At 37.5% G+C, this 23,137-nt stretch overlaps 1 protein-coding gene across 1 annotated transcript; it reads right to left on the bottom strand.

The window, feature by feature from the left end:
• Positions 1–3,719: 3,719 nt before the first annotated feature.
• Smp_134230 (putative geranylgeranyl pyrophosphate synthase) lies at positions 3,720–22,795 on the bottom strand (the record flags this gene model as incomplete). Its single annotated transcript, XM_018800009.1, has 8 exons — positions 3,720–4,294; positions 6,565–6,782; positions 8,404–8,482; positions 10,072–10,132; positions 12,836–12,937; positions 19,260–19,423; positions 22,561–22,715; positions 22,748–22,795. 8 exons carry the CDS (start codon positions 22,793–22,795, stop codon positions 4,105–4,107), a joined length of 1,017 nt encoding a protein of 338 aa, XP_018653865.1. The 3' UTR covers positions 3,720–4,104.
• Positions 22,796–23,137: the final 342 nt, after the last annotated feature.

Below are 23,137 nucleotides of genomic sequence, written 5' to 3'. Positions count from 1 at the left end.
TACTATAGAAATATTGACCAATCACTTTATGTGCTGTTGTTAGTTGGAAGATGTAAATGCCACAGAATAACAGTAGATTTAGTTCATGGCAATACCCCGACATAATCCAATATTCAAACTTGTAAAAAGTTCTAAAGTTACTTTTATTCAGGGGGATTCGTGTTAATTGTGAAGCGACTAAAACTGTGTGTGGAAATTTGCAATACGAGATAATGAGGACCGGTTACTTCTGAAATGCTGAACCTACATATGTACACGAGCCATGAAATTAGATTAATGTATATGATTTGATTTTCTTTCACTGTTGAAAGTTATTTTTAGATCTGACTTCTAAATGAAAAACTATTAAGAAAATAACAACTACTGCGTATTCTGATTTTATGTCAATTCCAAATCAATCACATATGTATGAGGGGTGACGGTTGTTAGCGTATTGGTTTGTACTATTTGAAAGCAAACCATTCGACCTGTGTGATTAACCAAGGTACAAATGACGATGAGAGTGAAGGATCAGAGAATAAGGCCTTTGACTTCTAACCGATAGGCCGCAAGTTCAAACCCACCAATTATTTCGGCTTGATCAGCCAGATAGGTAGATTATCACTATTTCTCTCATATTAAGTGTTAATCATAGCTAGGTACAAGAATCTTCACTTGATAAAGAAGTTTTCTCATATCAAGAAGTGATGAAATGAATATTCGCTGATAATATTGAACAAAAGTTACTTTTTATCTCAAGTTGTCATCGAACTCCCAAAATCATGGATCTGATCCCACTTGAGATTTGCAATGAAAACTGCTTTAAAGTCTCAGAATAGAATGAAGAAGTTATCTAGTTCCCCCCCAGTGTTCCAATAGTTCCACTTCTGTCTTTTCACGAAATCAGTGAACAATGTATCAAATTTAATTCAACTCATCAGACTCGTTTAGTTCTACATTGTAGAGACATTTAATGTATACAATCAGCTTTTGCTTTTGGATCCAAAACAAGTTTTTCGTAAACTTCAAAGCTCATTACGTATACAAATCGGAAACCTACTATCGACCAGTGGAGTTCAAAACCACGTCTCGTTATCGAGATAGGAACTCACTCGAAGACAATTCGGTCGAATCGGTTCGCTCAACTTCGTGGATCAGTTGAAGTTAGACATTAACACCGTTGGATGCCAGCTCAGTGGTCTATCGGTTAAGGGCTTCGGCTCGAGACTGCTAGGTCCTGGGTTCGAAACTCGCGAGAGCGGGTTCGTGGATGCGCACTGCTGAGGAGTCCCATGATAGGACGAAACGGCCGTCCAGTGTTTCCAGGTTTTCCATGGTGGTCTAGCTTCAATTGACTCACGCTTTCAACTTAAGAAATGTTGTTCTTGTTTAAGATTCAACTAGGATTGGTACAACTTTTATAGCTGAAAGACTCATCACTTTGACTCCAAAAGATAATGAATGATGAAATATATATGCTTGGTAATTTCATAAATACTTTTGCGACCAATCCCCTTAAAACAGTGTGGAAGTAAAAGGTTGAATAAAAGTAGTGTTGTGGATGTGTATGTTTCATGAATATGACTCAGAAAAACCGTATGAATGACGAATATAGAGTAGCCTTCGGTTAGTATTGGTCAAAAGACGTCTAGTTACGTATGAATCAGTTTACATATGAAGACGAAGTAGTGTAGACACGGAAAATATACATGCATTTGTTTATAAACGTGTACACAAATTCACATTGCAAATACATATGCAAAAACCAGACGAGTTCATACAAGAGTTTGTAACGATCTATCGCCAATTCACAATACGATTATAAATCTGACTAAATGTTTATTGTTTCACGTATATAAAAAGCGCTACAATACCAGATATTGCTATCAGGATTGAGGACTGAACCATTACATCACTGTCCACCTACTTATGAGAAGTTACAGAAGTATTTGACAAAAATCATTATAGCTCACTTCACAAAGATTGTTTGATTAGTTGAATGGTAGATTTTTTAAATGCTCATAATATACCGGAGTAGATTTGCGTTTATCTGAATAAATAATCTTAAGCTCGTAATAAATGTGACTCAGACTTACGTAGAATAATTAAGAAACTATACTGTCGATTGTGAAAACTTATCACGTTAGGTAGACAAGTGTTGATTATACACTTTGATATACTCTAACGATTAACAGTAAGATGGGGATTTATATTATTATTAGGAAGGATCTGAGTTATCCTCATGTTTAGAATGAAAAGTACTGAGTTTAAGTCCTAGAGTGAACATAAGTAAACACAAGATTTCTTTGTGTATAACTATTCACTTTCATAAATACACATATTGCATTCATATAGTTAAGATCATGAATCAATTGAAGCTAGACCACCTGGAAGCACTGGACGGCCGCTTCATCCTATTGTGGGACTCCTCAGCAGTGCGCATCCACGATCCTGCCTCGTGGGATTCGAACTCAGGACCTACCAGTCTCGCGCCAGAGCATTTAACCGATAGACCACTGAGCCGGCATCCAGCAGTGTTAATGTCTAACTTCAACCAAACTATATAAAATTGCTAAAATCTCCACAAAACCCCCTTGTGATATTGCATTCAACTGGTTTCAGTAACATACGATTATTTTAACCTCATTTTACAAGTTTAATGTATACAAAACTACGTAATATACTTCCAATGAAGTGAAAATGCTTAAGAAATCATACAAGGAAAATTACCTGTTTGTCATCGAAAGTATCCGATAGATTTGTACCCGATCTGCCATCTTTGTCCACTGAATTTTTTGCATTCATTAGCCACTTCTGTAAGGCTGCAGATAATAAAAAGGACAGTAAATAACTACCAAATGTCTGTTGTTCATCGTACTATATTAAAATTACAGACTAGTTAATCATGAAAGATTTTGTATAACTAACTCACGAAACCAACATTCTGGGCTTAGTGTCAACTACCTCCAACTATGTGAAAGCTCAGCATACAGCACACGATGTCCAATCAGAGTAGTGGGCTGATCGCAACTTGATCGACAGTATCTGATGTGTGGGCGAGAAAAATAATGACTAGTAGATAGTCTGACAGGTGTACAAGATGAGTTATATAGTTTCCCACTCTTATCATTATTGGTTATTGTCGGTGGAAATATACTTACGTTCTAGTCAGGCTAATAATGTGTTTTTGATCTGAGTAGTTGAAGTCCTGTAGAATAGACACTGGAAGGGTATCTAGTGTAGATATTCGTCCGAGGTAAATTAACGTCCCATCTGAGGTAGACAGGAAAACTGAGCGTCATAACAATTAATTGTAACTCTATACAATTGATCGATCCCTGAGCAGTGACTGTAAAATATGTCCTCGTGTAACTGAGTTACCAGGTGTATTTTCATTTACTAAGCCAATAAAAGCGAAAAAAGACTACGGTTTGATAGTAACGCTATATTATATATCAATAAAATATAGTAATGGATCAATCTTAACTCCATGTAGAGTCTCCTTCAAAACCGTAAAGATGATACACGGAAGTCAGGTAATTGATTGAAACTTCCTTCACATTATATCACCGGCTTGGACAAAACACCCGAAATCTAATAGCTTTTTAATTGAAGTATGAACGTGAAACTATTGGATTGTATTAAAAAAAGAATTACGCAGATATATGACAGAGAACTGGTCAGATTACGACACAAAAATTAGAATATTAGACTAGAGAAATAGAGAACAGCGAAATTTCAATAAATGGTTCGTTATTATAAATAAATTGTTTTGAAATTTACAAAATAAACATACAGAAGAACACCTTTTACATAAATTAAAGGAAAGAGATCAAATATGTAAAAATGTAAAGTGTAAAGAATGAAAAAACAAAGCGAGAAAAGATAAAATTATACAGGGATGGGAATGATCATCACAGTTTAAAAAGAATTAGGTAAACAAAAGACTGAAACGAAACAGTTCCATCAGTGTAGTATAACAAAAAATATCGTATACATATTTAAGTATGTGTTGCAAATAAATTGCTTTTTTGAATAGATCGGTTTTTCCACACTCAACTGAAAATAAAGTGTAGTTAATTTGCTAAATATTTATATATTTCACATCAATTATTACTGTATCTCTCATTTAGAAACAGGATTAATATGACCACTAGCAATAGATATCTCATTGTGATCTAATGAGTCATAGTTAAGATCCCTTGGTGTAATAAACCGTAAATGACCATCAGGTGTACGATGTAGATCAGTTAGTTTCTGGATTACCTCAGAAAGCAAAGGATTATTGCCATACTTCACAATTAACTGACTGCATCTACAGAAAAAAAAGCGATTAAAGAGAGATTACGCAAAAGATGAATGTGAATTTAGGAAGAATAAACGATTTCAGTATGTGTCACCTAAGATACAGATGAATCATGAGATATGCTTTTAAATTGTATGTAAATTGATCACCTTCGTTACCTGCTCTATTTAGCTCCTCTTATATCATGAGATCAAATGAAAACAACGTATTTAATTGATGCCAGGATTACTGGACACCATGTACCTTATGATAGCATTTCTCATTTTACAAAAGCAACAGTCTTTATCGATTTCTTTTCAGTACAGTTGATGAATTTAATTTGAGTTGTCGATTGTTTTTACCGTTGCACTTGATATGTGCCCCAAAATTTCTTAAGATTTTACAGTTTCGATACTCACAGACTTTCATTGTTTTGTAACTTGAACTCGATATTAATTTATACGCTTAAATTGGATACTTCTCATTAGAGTTTCTATGGATAAGGATCATGAAAAACAATTTCTAATGTAGCTACATATTCTAAAAGTATTTTTTCATGAAATCCACGAGACACTCGACTTCTAATTTCATTTCCTAACTTAGACACGAACCAAAAAGCATTCACTAAGAATGTTAAAGTTTTATACATGTGAACGAGAAAAACAGCTCTTACGACACTAAATTCAGTACCCACTAAATGCAACTTTTCATTAAGGAACTACATTTAGTAAACTGTAGTAGTATAAAATTTAACAGTAAAAATATCATATGGGTGAGTCTATGATGGCCAGGACGATTCCAGACAGATCTTGGGTTGCTGAAAGGCCAAATATGCTGTAACTTAGTCTCAATCTCACATGGAAGGTAGGCTATGTATGGGTGAGATATGTGCAAGTGAATTCTCCACTTATCCAAGGTCACTGTTCACATATCTTGTCTGTATCAGTGTAATAACATGTATATGCATACGTTTTGCACATCATTATTCGATTTCAATATACAGCTTCCTACCCATTCTTATTGTTTTTCCTCTGTATGGTCGATCGAGCAAGCGTTAAGAAGCTTGCAATGTGACTGAACTAGACCGAAGACCATGACAATATACTAACGACGAGTATAATCAACTGAATTTTGCAGTACAAACAAAATACTTAATGATATTCTCACCGAAAGTATTTGAAGCTATTTTGCAGAGAAACATCAGGAGTTTTGGGTATTGGTGGTTAAATAACGAGGAAGTGGACGCAGCTTTTCTTAGTCCTATGCAATCCATGTCAATCGTTCAAATTTAGTGAACTGTTAAGTGGATTAACACTAAACAGGGTCGCTGAATCGCATTAGAATCCACAAGCAGCATTCTATAGTCTTAGATAAAACTCAGGACACTGTTAACCACGATGACAGAATTTGTGAACGCCCAAAAACTGTATCTAGTTTTGAAATTCCCGTTCGACTCAGTTAACTAGTGAACCCGGTACACTACCTGATGTGTATTATATGACCATCATGAATTGCTGGGAATATAGAACTTTGGAGATACTAAATTTATGTTCTTTTAAAAAAATCAACGGATATATTATGGTATCTGTGACTATAGACACGAATTCTGAAGATCTTTTGAAATCCTAATCAATAAAACTAATTCATCATTTCAATAGTCGAGTGATAAATCAAATGGTTTGTCTGGATTATACCCAAAACTGATTTCCCATCATATTGTAAAATGTGCCAATTAATGTTACTAATTCTCTAATAAAAGGGGAAACTGATACTCTGTACACTTATCGTAAAACTTGGTACGAACGCAATAGACCAAGCATCTATTCTAAAAATTGATGAGGCGAAAAATTCATTTTGAATGATGAAATTGTTGAGTCCAAATATCATGTTGTAGCTCAATAACCTATTCAAATGGGAAATCAAATAAATAAGTTGTTGAAATCTTATGACCGTATGAAGTTTATTTTAGACCGTCATTTTGTTAGTTTAGACTTTTAATCATTACTTGACACAAAAATATTGATTGAAATCACCTCAATACTTTATACCTTCTTATGATTATTGTTGTAATAGTGACATATGTTACTTTCCCCTTTAAACATACACATCGGGATCAAGGACTATCGATGACAGGTTTTGATAGCATACTAACCATTGGTTAGAGACCTTTCGTTGTGGCACTTATGGCATACATAGTTTGAGAAAATACCAGTCAAAAGAATTTTAGAACAGCGACAAAACTTAGATGTGACACATCGACTAAGAGGGAGATGGCTGTACATACATACATACATACATACCTTTCTTCTAACTTCGCTAACTTCAATACAGTTTGTTCTAATGCACCCAACTCTAACATATGTTTAACACAATATAGTTTTAATGATGAATTTGTGGTATGTTGTGAGAGAATATTCATCACTTGATTGTCATCAGGATAATCGTTAATGGCACGAACAATAGGATAACTGAATTTTCCTTCAGTTAAATCTTCTGCGAATGTTTTTTTTCTATGATACTAGAAATGAATAGATAAAAAATAATAATGTTGGCTATGATACTAATTTAAGCACTAAATAGGGGTAAGATGCGTTGTAAAGTATGGAAATAAATAAATCAATAGTATAGTAGGTAGTATGAGGAAGTAGACATGAAACCCCGTACCTAGTTTTCGTGCCATTTAGCACTCTTCAACACCCAGTGATCAATTAATTGTAAAGACATCTTGGTCCTACAGGATCAGTCACGGTTCAAATAGCTTAGTATTAACGTCTTCGACCGTGAAGCTGGGTGATGGGGATTCAAATACTAAAGGAAGCATCAGTTTTCTCCGAATTTCAGGTGTGCCAACTAGCTCGAAACCTAAGTCAGAAGTTTCCTGTAGACTAACTCAAACCGCTTGACAGTTCAACATACAGAACACGATGTCGAGTCACTAAAACTGATGAACATATTGCAATTTGATCGACTTAATTAGATCGGTACAATGGCAATAAACAAACATGACATTGGTCACTAGCTCCATGATCAGGTAGTCGTAAATCAAAAGTACTAACACCCATCTTTTAATAAAATAGATGATAGTTGTGCAAACCACGAGATGTATTACGCTGACCAAATCACTTAAAAAAGCTTACTCAATATGAAACTCGAAAGTTTGACAATTAAAACTTTTTTATCCAAATGTCAACTAAGATATACAACAAAGGTAACATGATTAAAAAAACCAAGTAAAAAAGTCTTATTTTTGCCATCACATTAAACAGTATAGTCGATTAGAGGGGAACCTATAAACACTGACTGTTTACTTAAACGAAATTACGATTGGATTTCAACTTGCAACGTAATAGCTAGAAGTTGTCTTTAAACGATTGTCTCACAAGTTACTTAGAATGTCTTGTATTTTAATGGTTCTGTCAGTCTTTCATAGATGACATCCATTAAATTATTTTTAAAAACTTTCACAAGCCATTTTTAACCTGAAGACTGATGGATATTCCAATGAAATTATTTCCTTCATCTTTATACTTTGTTAAGCAATAGATTTACTGGGTTCAATCCTTTAGTTTACATCGAAATTTGATGATACAGGTTGATGAACTGTTTTGCACTGGATAACTATTTCGTCATCGTTTTGAGACTATAAACAAAGTACACATGCTCCATAACCCCATGCCTCATGAGAATTACCTTCGAAAATCTCTACAAGATCACTTCAATTTAAAGAGTCCAAGTTATAAGTCACCTTATAATTAATTGAATCATTTTGTAATAAAACTCATTAAGACTATATATCTAAAACGATATTTTTATTTTCATCTCGAGGATTTAAAACAATGAAAATGGGACGTACAAAGTAACACACCAGTGTCGAAGTCTAGTTAAAGTACACTATGTTCCATTGACAAGATGTACTAAGTAGTATATGAACTAGATGTTACAGCTCATTACAACTACCTTCAGTGGTGTTCGACGCTAGGTAGAAAGCTTGATTGGTACATCAATATTGAGAACAAGGACGATGCAGACCCACTACGCTAACATCTGAGCAGTGCAAAACCTGCATCGTACAATTGAAAATACGATAATATTCTAAAATGTATATGTAACTTAACAAAAGGCAAGTTTACACAACTTACACTTGAATCAACTAAGTTTGCATAATCGTCACGAATTTGGTAAAACAGACCAATCGCATCCAAAAGAGGTTTATAATCTCTATGATAAAAAGACAAGTCAGAAGATTACAAACCGCAAATTCTTAAAAAAGGAACTACCTTTAAGCAAAAGATTTGAATAGCCATTATGTTTCATTATAAATATATATAGATAAAACGCAGACTGCTCAAATATCCCGGCACTTATTGACATGAATTTTTATGTTTTAGAAGACAAGTTATGTACGACAATCAAGAGTACTTGCACGCTTTCGTAAAATATTTACAATCTACCTCATAAATCTGATTTTAATTATTGATGAATTCAAGAAGCAACCACAATGGATGGCATATTTGTTTTTTTTTACCTGCCTGTAACCGAGTTCATATATTCAATATATTACGTGACTAAAAATGATATTATATGGGAATGATTGATCGTAAACACTTACAGATGAATATGAATGAAACGTAATCACCATTTAGAAATTTTTATACATATATTTTGAATATTAACAAGTTAGATAAATATAAAACGACAATTTTGTTGTAGTATTGAATAGTTTGTGCTGACAATTCTTTATGATAATTACATACATACTTCTGAATAGAGAGATTATCACTATTATCACTAACAGTAGTGTGGTGAATACTATCAACAAGACTAACTGTAAGTAGTATGAAAAAAAAACATGGTGCAGAAGGTGTCACAGTCGACAGATGGAAAGAAGTTTCAGTAGGTCAGAAAGCACGGCGTAGGTAGAACGCTTAAAAAATGGAACAGAATACAGCTTAGAACTAACTGGATTGCCGAATACACAGTAAGATGCAAACGGCTGGTCAAATGCTGTGTGTACATATTATGCAAACATTGTAATTTCGCTAAATAAACATTCCCTTCTGCCTAGTGGCTTGCTCCACAGTAATAGCACAGACTGGACCTGAATACCTCAAAAAATATTGGTCAAATTTATAAGGTCTTCTTTGGTTACGGGGAGACAATAAATTTCAATCGATGTTTATGCTCACAAATATTTACGAGTGCAGTTAGATGAATATATATATATATATATATATATATATATATATAAACTTGATAATTGTAAGCGCTTAATTTGAATACTCAAAATCAACACTACCAAAAGAATAGCGCACTAGTGTTATCATTCTGCTTTTTAATATTCCTCAAACATAATACTTCGCTTGACTACTTCAGAATCAGAACATGAATTGGATTTAGATGAAAATAAATTACAGAAAATCTGAATAACAAAAGATGATAGCGTAAAAATGTGAGCGTTTGTATAAACTTCTAATGTCTTCTCAACTGGGAGGATTACAACATCTACATGGAAATTTCTAATTGAAATATCAAAATACAAGATATAGATATCACTCTAGTGTTCAAACATGTAACAGAATTACTAAATATAGTAAGCATAAAGTAGCTTTAACATGAAATTTGTTGAAATGTACTCAAATGACAATTAACATAAGTCATTATTATTATTTATCACACAATGATGTTTTCAAACATTTCAAAACAAATCGATGGGAATTTCTATTTTCTTGATGAACAGCCAGAAATTAATGTGGTATATACTGTTTAAAATATTTAATTGAGTGAAAAACGGAGTTATTTTAACGTACGTTTGATTTTCAGAGAACAATTGCATTAGACGAACACCTAGACTGAATAGACCACCAGTTTCTGGAAACAAAGTTGAGGTTAAACATATATTATTTAAAAAGATTAAAAAACAAACAAAGCGCTCATGTACACCACAACACAACACAAAGAGAATACTTAGTTGTGAACACCTTAACAGAAAGATTGGAAACTAGAAAACAGCAATATACAACAATTTCTCAACTTCTTGACCCCTGGTATTTACTCAGAATTAAAACTCTCTCAGAAAAAGCTAAGTTACAGAAATAATTGTTTAAAACTTAATGCATAACCTTAATAGGTGAAAGTAATGCAATGTACTAAAATTTTCGAGTATCATAACAACTGAACTGCTTTAATTAGCGCAAATATGAAAAAAAGACAATAAGTAAACTCTTGAGATATACTAAATTCAAACTGATCATACGACTTGTGTGGTATAAATTATAAACACTAAGTCGAATATACTTCTGTGTAAATACTTTAAAACATATAAGAGTTTATGATTTACATATAAATAGTTAACCAATGGATAACAGATGAGAACATAATAAACCATCGGTCAATCAGCTACAGTGTAGGACCACGCACTTATATCCATCGGTTCAATTTGCCACACCTCATTAGCACAAGATGAACAAATTCATAGAAGTAGTTACTTCAATGGATGTAATATATAAAAGAAAGATTGTGTATAGAGATATAATACAGGAAAGATAAATTAGTTCGTAGACAGAGAGGTATAAAGTAATTTTGTTCTTACTGTTTAAGGGAAGACAATGAGTGTATACACCTACGCCATTGTGATCTATTCTCAGCGGTGTCACAGAGTCTCCAGCCATACCTTACGATAGTCACGCGGACCCCAACCAAGTAGTCTGCATCTACCAACATGGCTCAGACTAGAAGTTAATGACTTCAAGCACTGATGCCACGTTTTGGTTCGGCAGCCCCTAACACTCTTCCAACCATCCCCTACACTAGTCAACATTGCGCGTCGTGGTAATCGATGTTCAGGCATACGTAACACGTGGCCCAACCATCTCAGTCGATGAAGATTTACAACCTCATCAACTGGATTTATCATCATTCCCTAATACCCTGCGTCTAACCTCATTATTACTTACCCGGTTATCCCAGCAGATGAGAGTAATATTTCTAAGGCATCTGTGGTCAAATACTAGAAACTTACGAGTACCTTCTACTCTTAATGGCCATGTTTCACAGCCGTAAAGTGGAAGAGAGAAATGCTGCGCAGTATACTCATCCCTTAATTGATAGACGGATATCTCGTCTTCGCCATAGGTGACGTAAGTTGGAAAAAGAAAAACAAACTTTTTGAACCCGTGCTGAGATTTCGTCAGACACCAACCCATTAGGGCTGATCAGACTTCCAAGATAAGTGAAGTTGTCCACGCGTTCGACTACTTCACTCCCTATCCTTAGTTCAGGTGTTGACGTAGACCAGTCCTGAAGCAACAACTGGCATTTAGAGGAGAAACACATCCCAATCATCCTGGCATTGTTACTCAGTGCTACAAAAAGGTTCTGCATTTTATCAGCGTCTTCGCCAAACAGGACTATTTCATCTGCGTATTCCAAGTCGACAAGTGGACCTCCTGGAAAGAGATCGAATCTTGAAGATTCAGTCGACAAGAAAGTTATTTCCAGCAGTAGGTCTATGGTGAAACTGAACGCAAATGAAGATAGTGGACAGCCTTGCCGGACACCACTTGAGGTAGCAAAATCACATGACAGTTCGCCATAAGCTCCCACTCGACTAGTAGTGTTCGAGTAAAGAGCCTTCACAAAGTTTATGTACTTTTCAGGTACACCTTTCAATGACATACTGCCACAAAACCTCTTGGTCTACAGAGTCAAATGATGCTTTTAAGTCAAGAAAAACTATCATTGTCGGACACTGATAACCATGTCTGTGTTCTAAAACCTGACGAGTGGTGCATATGTCGTGATGCAGCCACGACCACGTCTAAAGCCAGACTGATTTTTTCCTGTTTGCAGTTTACAAGTCTTTGTTAAGCGCCCGATAATTATTGAGGATAATATTTTGGATACTATGTTGGTCAAACTAACCTCTCGATGGTTATCATAGGATGATTTTGACCCCTCCTCATATATTGGGACAATCAGTGAATGCGACCAGCCAGATGGCATTACGTTCAGTTCCCAGATTTTAGCTGAAATATTAGTCAACTTGATTTATAAAACTGGGTCACCATCGTTAAAGATCTCTGGAGCCAATCCATCTAGACCAGCTGCTCTTCTTCGTTTCAGATTATATATAGCTTTTTGAACTCCAATCAGAGTCGGGGGGCCTACTTCAATGTTTTGTTCAGGTTGTTTGGGAATGGTGGGTAGTTGTAGAGGTAATCATTTAAATATGGATAATCTACTTTGAAATGAGGTATTTTGATAACCATATCCTGGTAGAATTAAACTTAATATGTAACAAAAAGCAAAGACAAATTACTCTAAACAGTGGCACAGCTACGATAAATTTAAAGTAAAAATGTCTGTCTTCATAGATATGATACAAATTGGACAAAAGTAATCACACAAAATAAGTAACTTAAAAATATGTAGCACTACAATCAGGAACAGCTAATGTTAGGAGTACTTGGATACATTTAATGTTACATTACGATACTGGAAATATGCTACAGTGAAAAATATGTAGGCAATAGAAACGATAATATAAATTGCTTCATAATTCAGAAAACTTACTACATAATACCATAGCCTCGTATTCTGATTCCGATGGACACTTAAAAGAGGAACGCCAAAATATATCCATACCTTGTCCACGATGCAATACAAGCATTTGCTCTAAAAGTTCAAATGAAATGACTTCATTCTTACTCAATAAAGCAGACTTGATAACACTGAATTTTGATAGCAAAATAAAAAATATATACAGGAAGTTGTCATTATGGTAAAGTATAACCGTCCTAATAATAGGACCGATGAATTTACATCAGGAGTTAGTTCGCACATGCTATATCAAAGTCAATAAATTAGATGTTGAACGACATATATATATATATATATATATATATAATCTGGCCTCGAGAACTTATATTAGATTAATTAGTATGGATTATACTCAAAAAACCATTCAAAATTATTCCAGCATATTAGTCGACAGTGTACCGAATAACCCACGTCACCATTTTGAACATCATACTGCATTAACGATCAATAGGTTAACAGCCAGATCGTTAGCTCAATGCAAAAATATTTTGCTCAGAAACAGGCTTGCAAGGAATACGAGAAATAACAGCTTTGTAATGACTGAAAAATGTCTAAATATCACGCTCAGCTTATGAAAATACTGAAGTGTACGTTTTCGATTAATTTAATTTAGCCAGGGATATTATGCAGAACAACGAAGATAGTTGTCGAAGAGAAAAATCTAACTGGTACCACGGTGAAAAAAAATTGTATATACGAGCTATCCATTACAGTGAAATAGTTTTAAAAATTAAGATATTTACAGTAAAATTACGAAATAACACAAATCTTATGATTTACACCAGTGAATGATCTTAAACAAACATTGAAAAACAGAAAGTACTGGACAGCTGTTTCGCTCTAGTATTGGACTTACTAATAGCGTGGATTCGCTACGCCGAAAGAGATAGAACCCAAGACATTCAATTCTCACGAGTACTTAGTCGTTAGACAACTGGCCCGACACTAAGTGATTTACGTGTCTAACTATAATGGATTCACGATAGTGAGAGAACATCACCCCCCAAACGCCCTGGTACGGTAGAGAGTGGGGAGAGCCCGCTCTCCCTCTCGAAACGCTCTCACATGGCCACGCGTACATAGCATCTACTAGGGAAGTACTACTCACTGCCTTCTCGTGGCGGGGGTGTTGTTTGCGAAAGTGAGAGGACGAAAAGTGAATGTCCGGCGCTATAACCGGGTTGGTGGATATGAAGGATCCACCTAGGGGAGTTGGAAAACCCTGATTTCAAACCAATGGTGCACATGGGCTCCAGTATCCTGAAGGAACGAATGGCGAATGAACCGGTTATTGGTCACCGGCTACCATGGGACTGCATCCCCTCACGACGCTCCACTGCCTTCTGGGTCAGACCTTTAGGTCGAAGGCTCGGGGTGTGGCCACCTAAGAAAACCACCTTCTTTGGTCTGGGAACCCGGACAATATCACAGCCCTCACACAAATCTAATGAGATGACAATTACTTAACGAAAAACTATGCTCGCTTCAGTTAGACTTCAGACAATTCACATTCACTTGATAACACTCACTTTTATTATTGTTACTATTATTATTTTTATATATGCTACGTCACTTATCTTCCTTTATTTCCACTTCATGTACTCCCATTTTTCAACTTATGCAGCAGCTCACCCATGGTGGAAACTCTGTCCTATCTAAACGATCTCTAGTCACTGTCTGGTCGAAAGTGAATGCTTCCACCGAATACGTATACTGAACCACCCTTTCTGAAACCACGTACACCATTCAAACTGGCTTCCTTTAACGTTCACGCACTAATGCATGTCGGATAACAGATAGAGCTGGCTATGTCATTAGAAACTCTTAATATCGACGTTTGTTGTCTATCCGAGACCCGTATTCAAGACTTTGGTGAAGTACTATAAATTCGCTCTCCATCTGTCGCTCCATAAGGCTTGTTTTGCGTGCGTTCATTCGGGGACCCTGTGGCATCTTTCGGTTTAGTTGGCGTTGACGTCGCAATAAGCGCTAGAGTTGAGGTAGTACTAGTCGATTGGATCCCCATTAACAGTCGGTTACGTGCTGTTAGATTAGAAAATTCCATCAAAGTAAGGAGAAATCGGTATGAGAAGCGATGTCTATTCGTCATCGCCGCCTATACTCCGACCGACTGCAGCCCGGATGTAATCAAGGATGAATTTCACCACCAGTTATTTGTTCTTCAGAAAGTGCGACCGACAGACATTGTAATACTAGCCGAAGTATCACAAAAGCCAATGGTTTGGACGCAATCAGAAGTATAATTACCCCTGGATAGTTGTTACAGAAATGACGTGAACCCTTTTTAAAGATAGGGACAACTATCGACTCCTTCCATGATGTTGGAACACTCTCTAGCTCCCAGACCTTTGTCAACAACGTTGTCAGTGCCTTAATCAGAAAGTCACCACCATCTTTAAAAAGAGCCGGAAGTAAGTCATTTGGGCCCGGTGATTTGTAGCGTTTCAAGAGTTGGAGTTCGTTGCGGGCTTCCACCTCATTTGGTGGATCAATCATCACCAGTCATGGAGAGCAAGACAGTCTGATCGATGTTGCCGGAGCAGCAGGTCAGTTGAACTGCTATTCGAAGGACTCTACCCATCGTCCAAGATGTCGGTGGATGTTAGTGATTGGCATCATGTCTTCCTCACAGACTGTTTCGCTCACACTAGACTTCTTGCTGCCAGTGGCTCGAAAGAGTTGAAAGAGCTCCCGAGAATTACCAGATGCAGCTGCTGCTTCCAGCTCATTAGTACGCTCCGACAACCATGTTTCTCGTAGTGGTTCTTGACATCAGGGTTACCTTCGATTCGTTGGACAGGACTGTTCTCTGGGATTGTCTATTGAAGATGGGTGTGCCTGAGAAATTTATTAACATCTTAAAAACACTATATACAAACACATCGGGTAGAGTGAGGGCATACAACCACCTTTCTCCATTGTTCCATTCAAGCAGTGGGGTTAGAAACGGTTGCCTAATCTCACCATTCTTTTTCAACTTTGCCATCAATGAGATTCGAGAAACAGCTGTGATGGATGTAAGTAACGGCGGTGTAGATCTGTTGCCTGGAGAAAGACTTATCGACCTCGAGTATGCGGATGATATTGTCTCACTGTGCGATAATGCCCAAGCCATGCAATCTGCACTTAATCAGTTGGAAATCAGTGTCCGCAGGTACGGTCTGTGCTATGCACCTTCGAAGTGTAAAGTATTTCTACAACACTGGCAGGATTCTAATCCTGTACTCACCCTGGGTGATGAGCAGATTGAAATAGTTGAGAAGTTCGTGTATCTAAGTAGCCGCGTAAGTGCTGGTGGTGGCGTGAGTGATGAGATCGATTCACGTATAATGAAAGCCAGAGCGGCTTATGCCAATCTGTGCCACCTTTGGCGCCTTCATGATGTTAGTCTGGCTGTAAAAGGTCGGATCTACAACACCTCGGTGAGAGCAGTTTTGCTATATGCTCGTGAAACCTGGCATCTCCGAGTTGAGGATGTTAGACGACTCTCTGTGTTTGATCATCGTTGTCTCCGAAGGATTGCTGACATCCAGTGGAAATACCATATTAGTAATGCAGAGGCTCAGCATCGTGTGTTCGGGCGCAGAGACGATAATTCATTTGGTGTCACCATCTTGAAACATCGACTTCGGTGACTTGGACATGTCGTCCTAGAAAATTCCTCATCGTGTATTATTTGCCGACGCTGGGACTAGTTGGAAAAAGCGGAGAGGTGGTCAGTGTATGACATGGTGTTGTGGCATGAAAGAAAGCTGCAAAGGGCTAGCTTCTGTTGGTCCTTCACGACTCCCTGTTTGGGGTCCTAGAGAGGGTACAACACATTTGCGAGAGACGTTATCAGATATGGCTCAGAATAGAAGCCAGTGGCGATCCTGCTGTAACCTTCTTTTGCTTTCCTCATAAAAAGTGGTAGTAACTTCGCTAACGGAAAGAATTCTTTCTGGTTGTACATTTCTGTTTCTCGCACTTCTATTATATTTGCATTACCATACACTAATTTGTGGTAGTTATTGTTCTTTTTTCTTTTGTCAGTCAGTCAGTCAGCGACAACGTAGGACCAGGCACATATATGCATCGGTCCAAGTTGACATACCTCGTTAGCACAACAAGATGAACACCGGATTCATAGAAGTAATTAATTTAGTGGTGGTAGTATATAAAGAAAGGTTGTATAGAAGGATATAGTATAGGAAGGAAAAAAGTTATGAAGCAATTTTAATCTCAAGGTTTAAGGGAAGATAAAGAGTGTATACACCTACGCCATTGTGATCGATTCTGAGCCATGTCACCCAGAGTCTCCAACCATTGGTTACGATAGTCACGCGGACCCCAACCAAGTAGTCTGCATCTACCAACATGGCTCAGACTAGAAGTTAGTGACTTTAAGCACTAATGCCACGTTTTGGTTTGGCCGCCCCTAACACTCTTCCAACCATCCCCTACACTAGTCAACATTGCGCGTCGTGGTAATCGATGTTCAGGCATACGTAACACGTGGCCCAACCATCTCAGTCGATGAAGATCCATGACCTCATCAACTGATTTACCATGATTCCCTAATACCCTGCGTCTAACCTCACCATTACTTACCCGGTTATCCCAGCAGATGTGAGCAATATTTCTAAGGCATCTGTGGTCAAATACCAGTAACCTACGAGTATCTTCTACTCTTAATGGCCATGTTTCACAGCCGTAAAGTGGAAGAGAGAAATGCTGCGCAGTATACTCATCCCTTAATTGATAGACGGATATCTCGTCTTCGCCATAGGTGACGTAAGTTGGAAAAAGAAAAACAAACTTTTTGAACCCGTGCTGAGATTTCGTCAGACACCAACCCATTAGGGCTGATCAGACTTCCAAGATAAGTGAAGTTGTCCACGCGTTCGACTACTTCACTCCCTATCCTTAGTTCAGGTGTTGACGCAGGCCAGTCCTGGAGTAACAATTTACATTTGGATGGGGAGAAACGCATCCCAAACATCCTGGCATTATTACTGAGTTTCAACAGAAGACTCTGCATTTTGTCAGTGTCTTCACCAAACAGGACTATGTCATCTGCGTATTCTAAGTCGATAAGTGAACCTCCTGGTAGAAGATCAACTCCTGAAAATTCAGTCGACGAGAGTGTTATTTCCAGCAACAGATCCTGTATGCGTGTTTCGGAGACACAGCATACATCAATGGTACGAGATTCTACGGTTTTAGCTAAGGAAGCCTGTTGACCGATTTGACTTAAAGCACGTACGTTGAAGGCTCCAATGTGTAGTTTGGAGCGAGGTTTTAGTAGACCTGGGACAGCGTTTCGCGCACTAGAATCGTTGGCCATGGTGACACTTGAGGAGGAAACCGGAACAGGAAGTTTAGTGTTGAAAGTCAAGGTAGAAGGAATAGTAGGAATTGAAGAAGGAGATTGATTATGAATACAGTGGTCTTGAGTGCTGTTAGAGGTATGAGGGCAGTTATCACTTCCCGGTTGCCCACACCGTGGAAGGGTTCTTCTAGAGGTACCTGAAAAGGAAATTGGGTTAGAAGTGGTCTTAATGACCTGAGAGCGCGACCGCAGTGCCCAAGGGACAACTGCTTGAGGTCGGTCACACACGACCTTTTTGTGGGTAGTTTTTGTATTAACTCCGTTCTTCGAAGGACCTTACCGCCGGAGACGGATATCCGTGGGATAAGGCGAGGTGTGCATTTTTAGGGTCGACCTTTTCTAACCCCACCCCTCCTTGTGGGAAGGCAGCATCGCTGTCATGCTGGTTGTCTGAAGGAAACACCTTACTGCTGTCACACCTCTGTACAGTCAGCAGTACGACTTCGCCTTCTGACCTTGGGTTTGCTGCTTTTAGTCTCCCCGCTCTTCAAACGACCTGCCTGGCATGGTAGGACCTTGAGGAACGATTGTTCCCGCCAGTATAGCTCGATTGAATCACCACGATAGGCAAGCCCGACCACCACGTCAAGGTAGCAGCAAATGTCGGGATTTTTCTTTTGTATGCACCTTACACTCTTTATCTCTTCCCATTCTCATTATTATGTGGCGCTCGACATAGTTGAACTCCAACAATTACTTTTCAATAAAAATCCTGGAATTACCTCCTGCACTTAGTCACTAGTTGGCACATGAATATTATTACTATAAGGGTTTATGGAAACTGCTAAATTTCGTCGTTTTATTTTGCGGAGACCTGAAGGTCCTGGCCGTCTAAGACAATTTCGAGATTTAAATCATGAAATTCAGCGATTTACACAAACTCCTTTGAAAATAATAACATCAAGTGATGTTTCGTAGCCAAAGTTTAATCATTATCAATATCTAATCAATACACAATAACATCAACCAAACATTTCTTAGTTATAAAATATAACTATCAAGCACCTGTAAATATTTTTACCGTTTCAGGACGTTCTAGTAAAGACAATTTTTCAAGAGCAAGAAAATAAGCATAGTTTGCGGAATTGATAGATGGTGCGACTCCAAAAATACAATGAGCAGTTGGTTTACCACGCCGTAAGTGAGAACCATCTTCGATGTCATCAATACTAAAAATTAATTTAAATCAAAAACAAATAAGTGTTTATCATTATAAAGACCAAAATAATCAAAACACACAAATTACCCCATTAATTCTCTCTCTCATATATATATATATATATATATATATATATATTAAAGGTACAATCGAAACAACGCAGAGTACTCTTTCTGATCTACTAAGATATACTTATTAGACTAGGATTCACAACTTTTTAAAAATATAGAAATCAATATTTCTACCAAAAAATTACAATGGGTTCTGGGCAGCTCCTAAATTTACTCAACCTTTATAAGCAAATCTGCATATGAACAAGCATTCAAGTATGACTGAGATGAATTCGGAAAATACTAATACGACATTTTATCGGAATTAAAGATGAAATACTGATAACATGAATAAATTTCTTTTCTCTAAGTATGGGTTTACGTACTTGATTTTGAGCTAAGAGACTTATATGAGGGCTAGTGACAAAACCCAGTTGTCTAAGCCAAGTGCAACGATATTCGACCCAGTAGTTGACAGGCAAGTAACTGAACCATTGAATTATCGCCACACGAAAGTAGGGAAAATATAAGTGTTCCATCAACTCTCTTAAAGCACGGCCAAACTTCGTACAGATGTACCATACAAGCACTCACCTTAAATAAAGCATTCTCATGTGCTGTTTAATGACAACAGTGGATGATTGGTCAAAATATATATCACAGAGCTACCTAGCTAAGTTTATACAACAGAAGCCTGACTACTGGTGTATTTTAACAAGCTATATAACGAAACTGTGAACACTCTTACGGTAACTAACTTGGGAATATTCAAAGAAATCCCCAAAACAGCATATAACCTAGCTGCCAAGACTGAAAAAGATGGGGAAATAAAAACTCAGATCACAGTGAAACGAAGGAATTATTACAGTAATGCTATGTAAGTTCGACGGAGACTCATTGATGTTCAGTTCAAAAAGGAATATAAAGTCACCAAAGACGACACAACTTGGATGAGTCACGAACTATAGGATTTGCTTTCTACTGTATGTAAACGATATGAGAAAACCTGTAGCATAAGTGGCATCAATAAGTCTCATGTTTTAAACTCGCATTACCCACTTAGGCTTAGACAGTGGGGTAGTAACACGAATCCACAAAGCTATATTTGATGTGTTTTGATCAAGGTAGTTCACTGGAATACGACAATATTCTCAACAAATCCTACCAGTAACAAATAGCACTACGGATTAATAAACCTTTGATACCAAGAGAAAATAACAAAACCCGACTTTTTGCTTAAAAATAATCAGTAGCAATCAGAATCGAAATAGACTATTCATAAACTTCATATGAATACAACAGTTGGGCAAATGTCGCCCAAGATGTGTTAATAAGCATAAAGACAAAGTTTTGGAATAAGGCTTTTTTTATTCAGGATCACTATCTTTACACATGCACCGATGGCTTTTAACTACAAACTGATTGCCGACTCACTCCCCCTCCCCAATTGGCTCATTTTCGACATTCGGGCGGGACTACAAAGCGAAATCGCCAGAGCAAGGTTGAGCATATGAATCTGCAGTTGGTTCCTGAGTTTTATTTAGTAATGTATTGACGTTTCGAAGTCAGAAATTGTTACACTTAATACAGATGACCGCCTCCTCCCACATGTAGCTTACAAATTACTGGCAATCTGAGCCTTGTAGGCATTTCATCTGTGACCTCAAACACGAGAAACCTGTAGTCAGGTACGAAATGTGATTGTTAGTATCCAATCACAATAGCTTAAGTCGTCGACATTATTGTTTGCGGATGATGTCAAAATCTGGAGAACAATAAGTGAGGCTGATCGTTTTCAGCTGCAAGCTGACTTAGACGTATTAGTTAGATGGGCTCATGATTGGAGCTTAGAAGTTAATTCCAGGGAGAGCGTGCTCATGCGCATTGACCACGGCAATAGTTACCATTAAACTATTCATGGTACATCTCTTCCACGCGTCCAAGAACATAAAGACTTAAGAGTAATAATAATTCACGACTTGAAAACAACTACGCACTGCAACGCAGCTGCTTCCAAAGGTTATCGTGCGTTATGGTCCCTTCGTCGAGCATTCAAATGCTTTGACGAGATGTTTCGAACTTTATATCCCACCTACGTAAGACCACTTTTAGAGTACTGTATCCAAGCAGCTATCCCATGTCTGACGAAGGATACTAACTCACTTGAGCGTGTGGGAACGAAATTAGTGAAGGGTCTTTCTAAACTCCCTTACGATGAGCGTTTGAAACGTCTAAACTTTTCCCCTTGTTTTATCGCAGGACGCGAGGTGACCTTATACTGGCATTTCGTATCTTTAATTATGATTTGGGTGTAAATACGTCTTATCTTTTTGCTCTCTCCGAAATCATAGCAAGAAGGTTCACAAACCGCGATCTAATAAACTAAAGGTGGGGTCCCGTTCTTCTCATTGAGTGGTCAATGACTGAAACGCCTTACCCGAACATGTCGTATCAGCCCCATCAGTGAAGACTTTCAAGAAGCTGGACTTTTAATCGAAGGCAATCTGTCAGGATTAACACAGGTTCACCAACCTACTATCCTTATTACTGAAGAATGAAGCACATGTGCAAACTGTTTTCATTTCTAGATTTAACGTCTAATTATTCAAGCTATTTCAATCATCCCGACTATTTTTATTTGTTTTATCCTAGGAGACTTACTTAGGGGAAACATAGAATTGTGTCTCATTGTTATACTGTTGTAAGCGCAAGAAAAACAAAGATAATTATAACCAAGTCTAGCATTCCGTACAAAACTTGAACTTGACAGTAAAGTGACGTAGTTTTGGAGCAGTTTTCGGAATCCATTAGACTTCCATTACTTCATTATTTTGAAAACTGGGAAGTGTAGTGATGTTGTACTGTGTTATTATCAACATTGGATGATAATCCGTCTAGAACATCCATATATTTGAGTAACCCACTTACTATTAAGTGGGTTGCAGACTTACAGATAAAAGTCTGTGATAGGAAAGACCAAATCCCAGATTCTTAAATCACGGATTTACTAAAGAATACTTACGTATATTTATGTAGGCACATATGTGCATGCTAGATATGACTCTGGTAACTGCAATAAACTCATGGGAAGACTTACATCAAACTAGCGTTGTGCAGCATTTGAATTACATCTGATATGACTCTTAAAATACTTTCAGGAACTTTTAGCCAGTAATTAAAGGCTGCCACCAATGCACTGCGAATCCCTTTCCCATTTGTACTACATATGTAACTATACGGTTCCATAACCACCTGCTGCACATGAAGGAAATACTGAGACCTACCTTTTCGGCAGTCTTGTCAAACTCAAGGCCACTTCTTTCTGCATCCATTGCTGACTATTTTTACCCTACTCTGGTGAGTGTAAGTCTACCAGCACGATGGGCACAAGTTAAAGGCAATGGTTCGTTAATGGAGGCTGCTGAGCACTTGAAGGTCAAACCGTCGTAGAACGATTGGTGCGTCACCTCGACAATTCGTAAGGTTTTGCAGAAGCGGTCAAAGCAAGACAGTTTTAGACTTGATTTGAGTTCAGCCACACTATATCTGATAACGTCCATCCTTCAGGTAACGAAAGTGATGCCATCGTAGTGATGCATTATATAGGACGAGTCTTCAATCTTGCTATCATGAAGGAAAATGTGGGACAGATTTAGGTTACTGGGGACTGACGA

This window comes from Schistosoma mansoni, chromosome W (genome assembly GCF_000237925.1).
Source record: "Schistosoma mansoni strain Puerto Rico chromosome W, complete genome".
NCBI classification, from domain to species: Eukaryota; Metazoa; Platyhelminthes; class Trematoda; order Strigeidida; family Schistosomatidae; genus Schistosoma; species Schistosoma mansoni.
The sequence above is the reverse complement of the archived record's forward strand: the minus strand, read 5'-3'. Positions and strand labels throughout refer to the sequence as shown.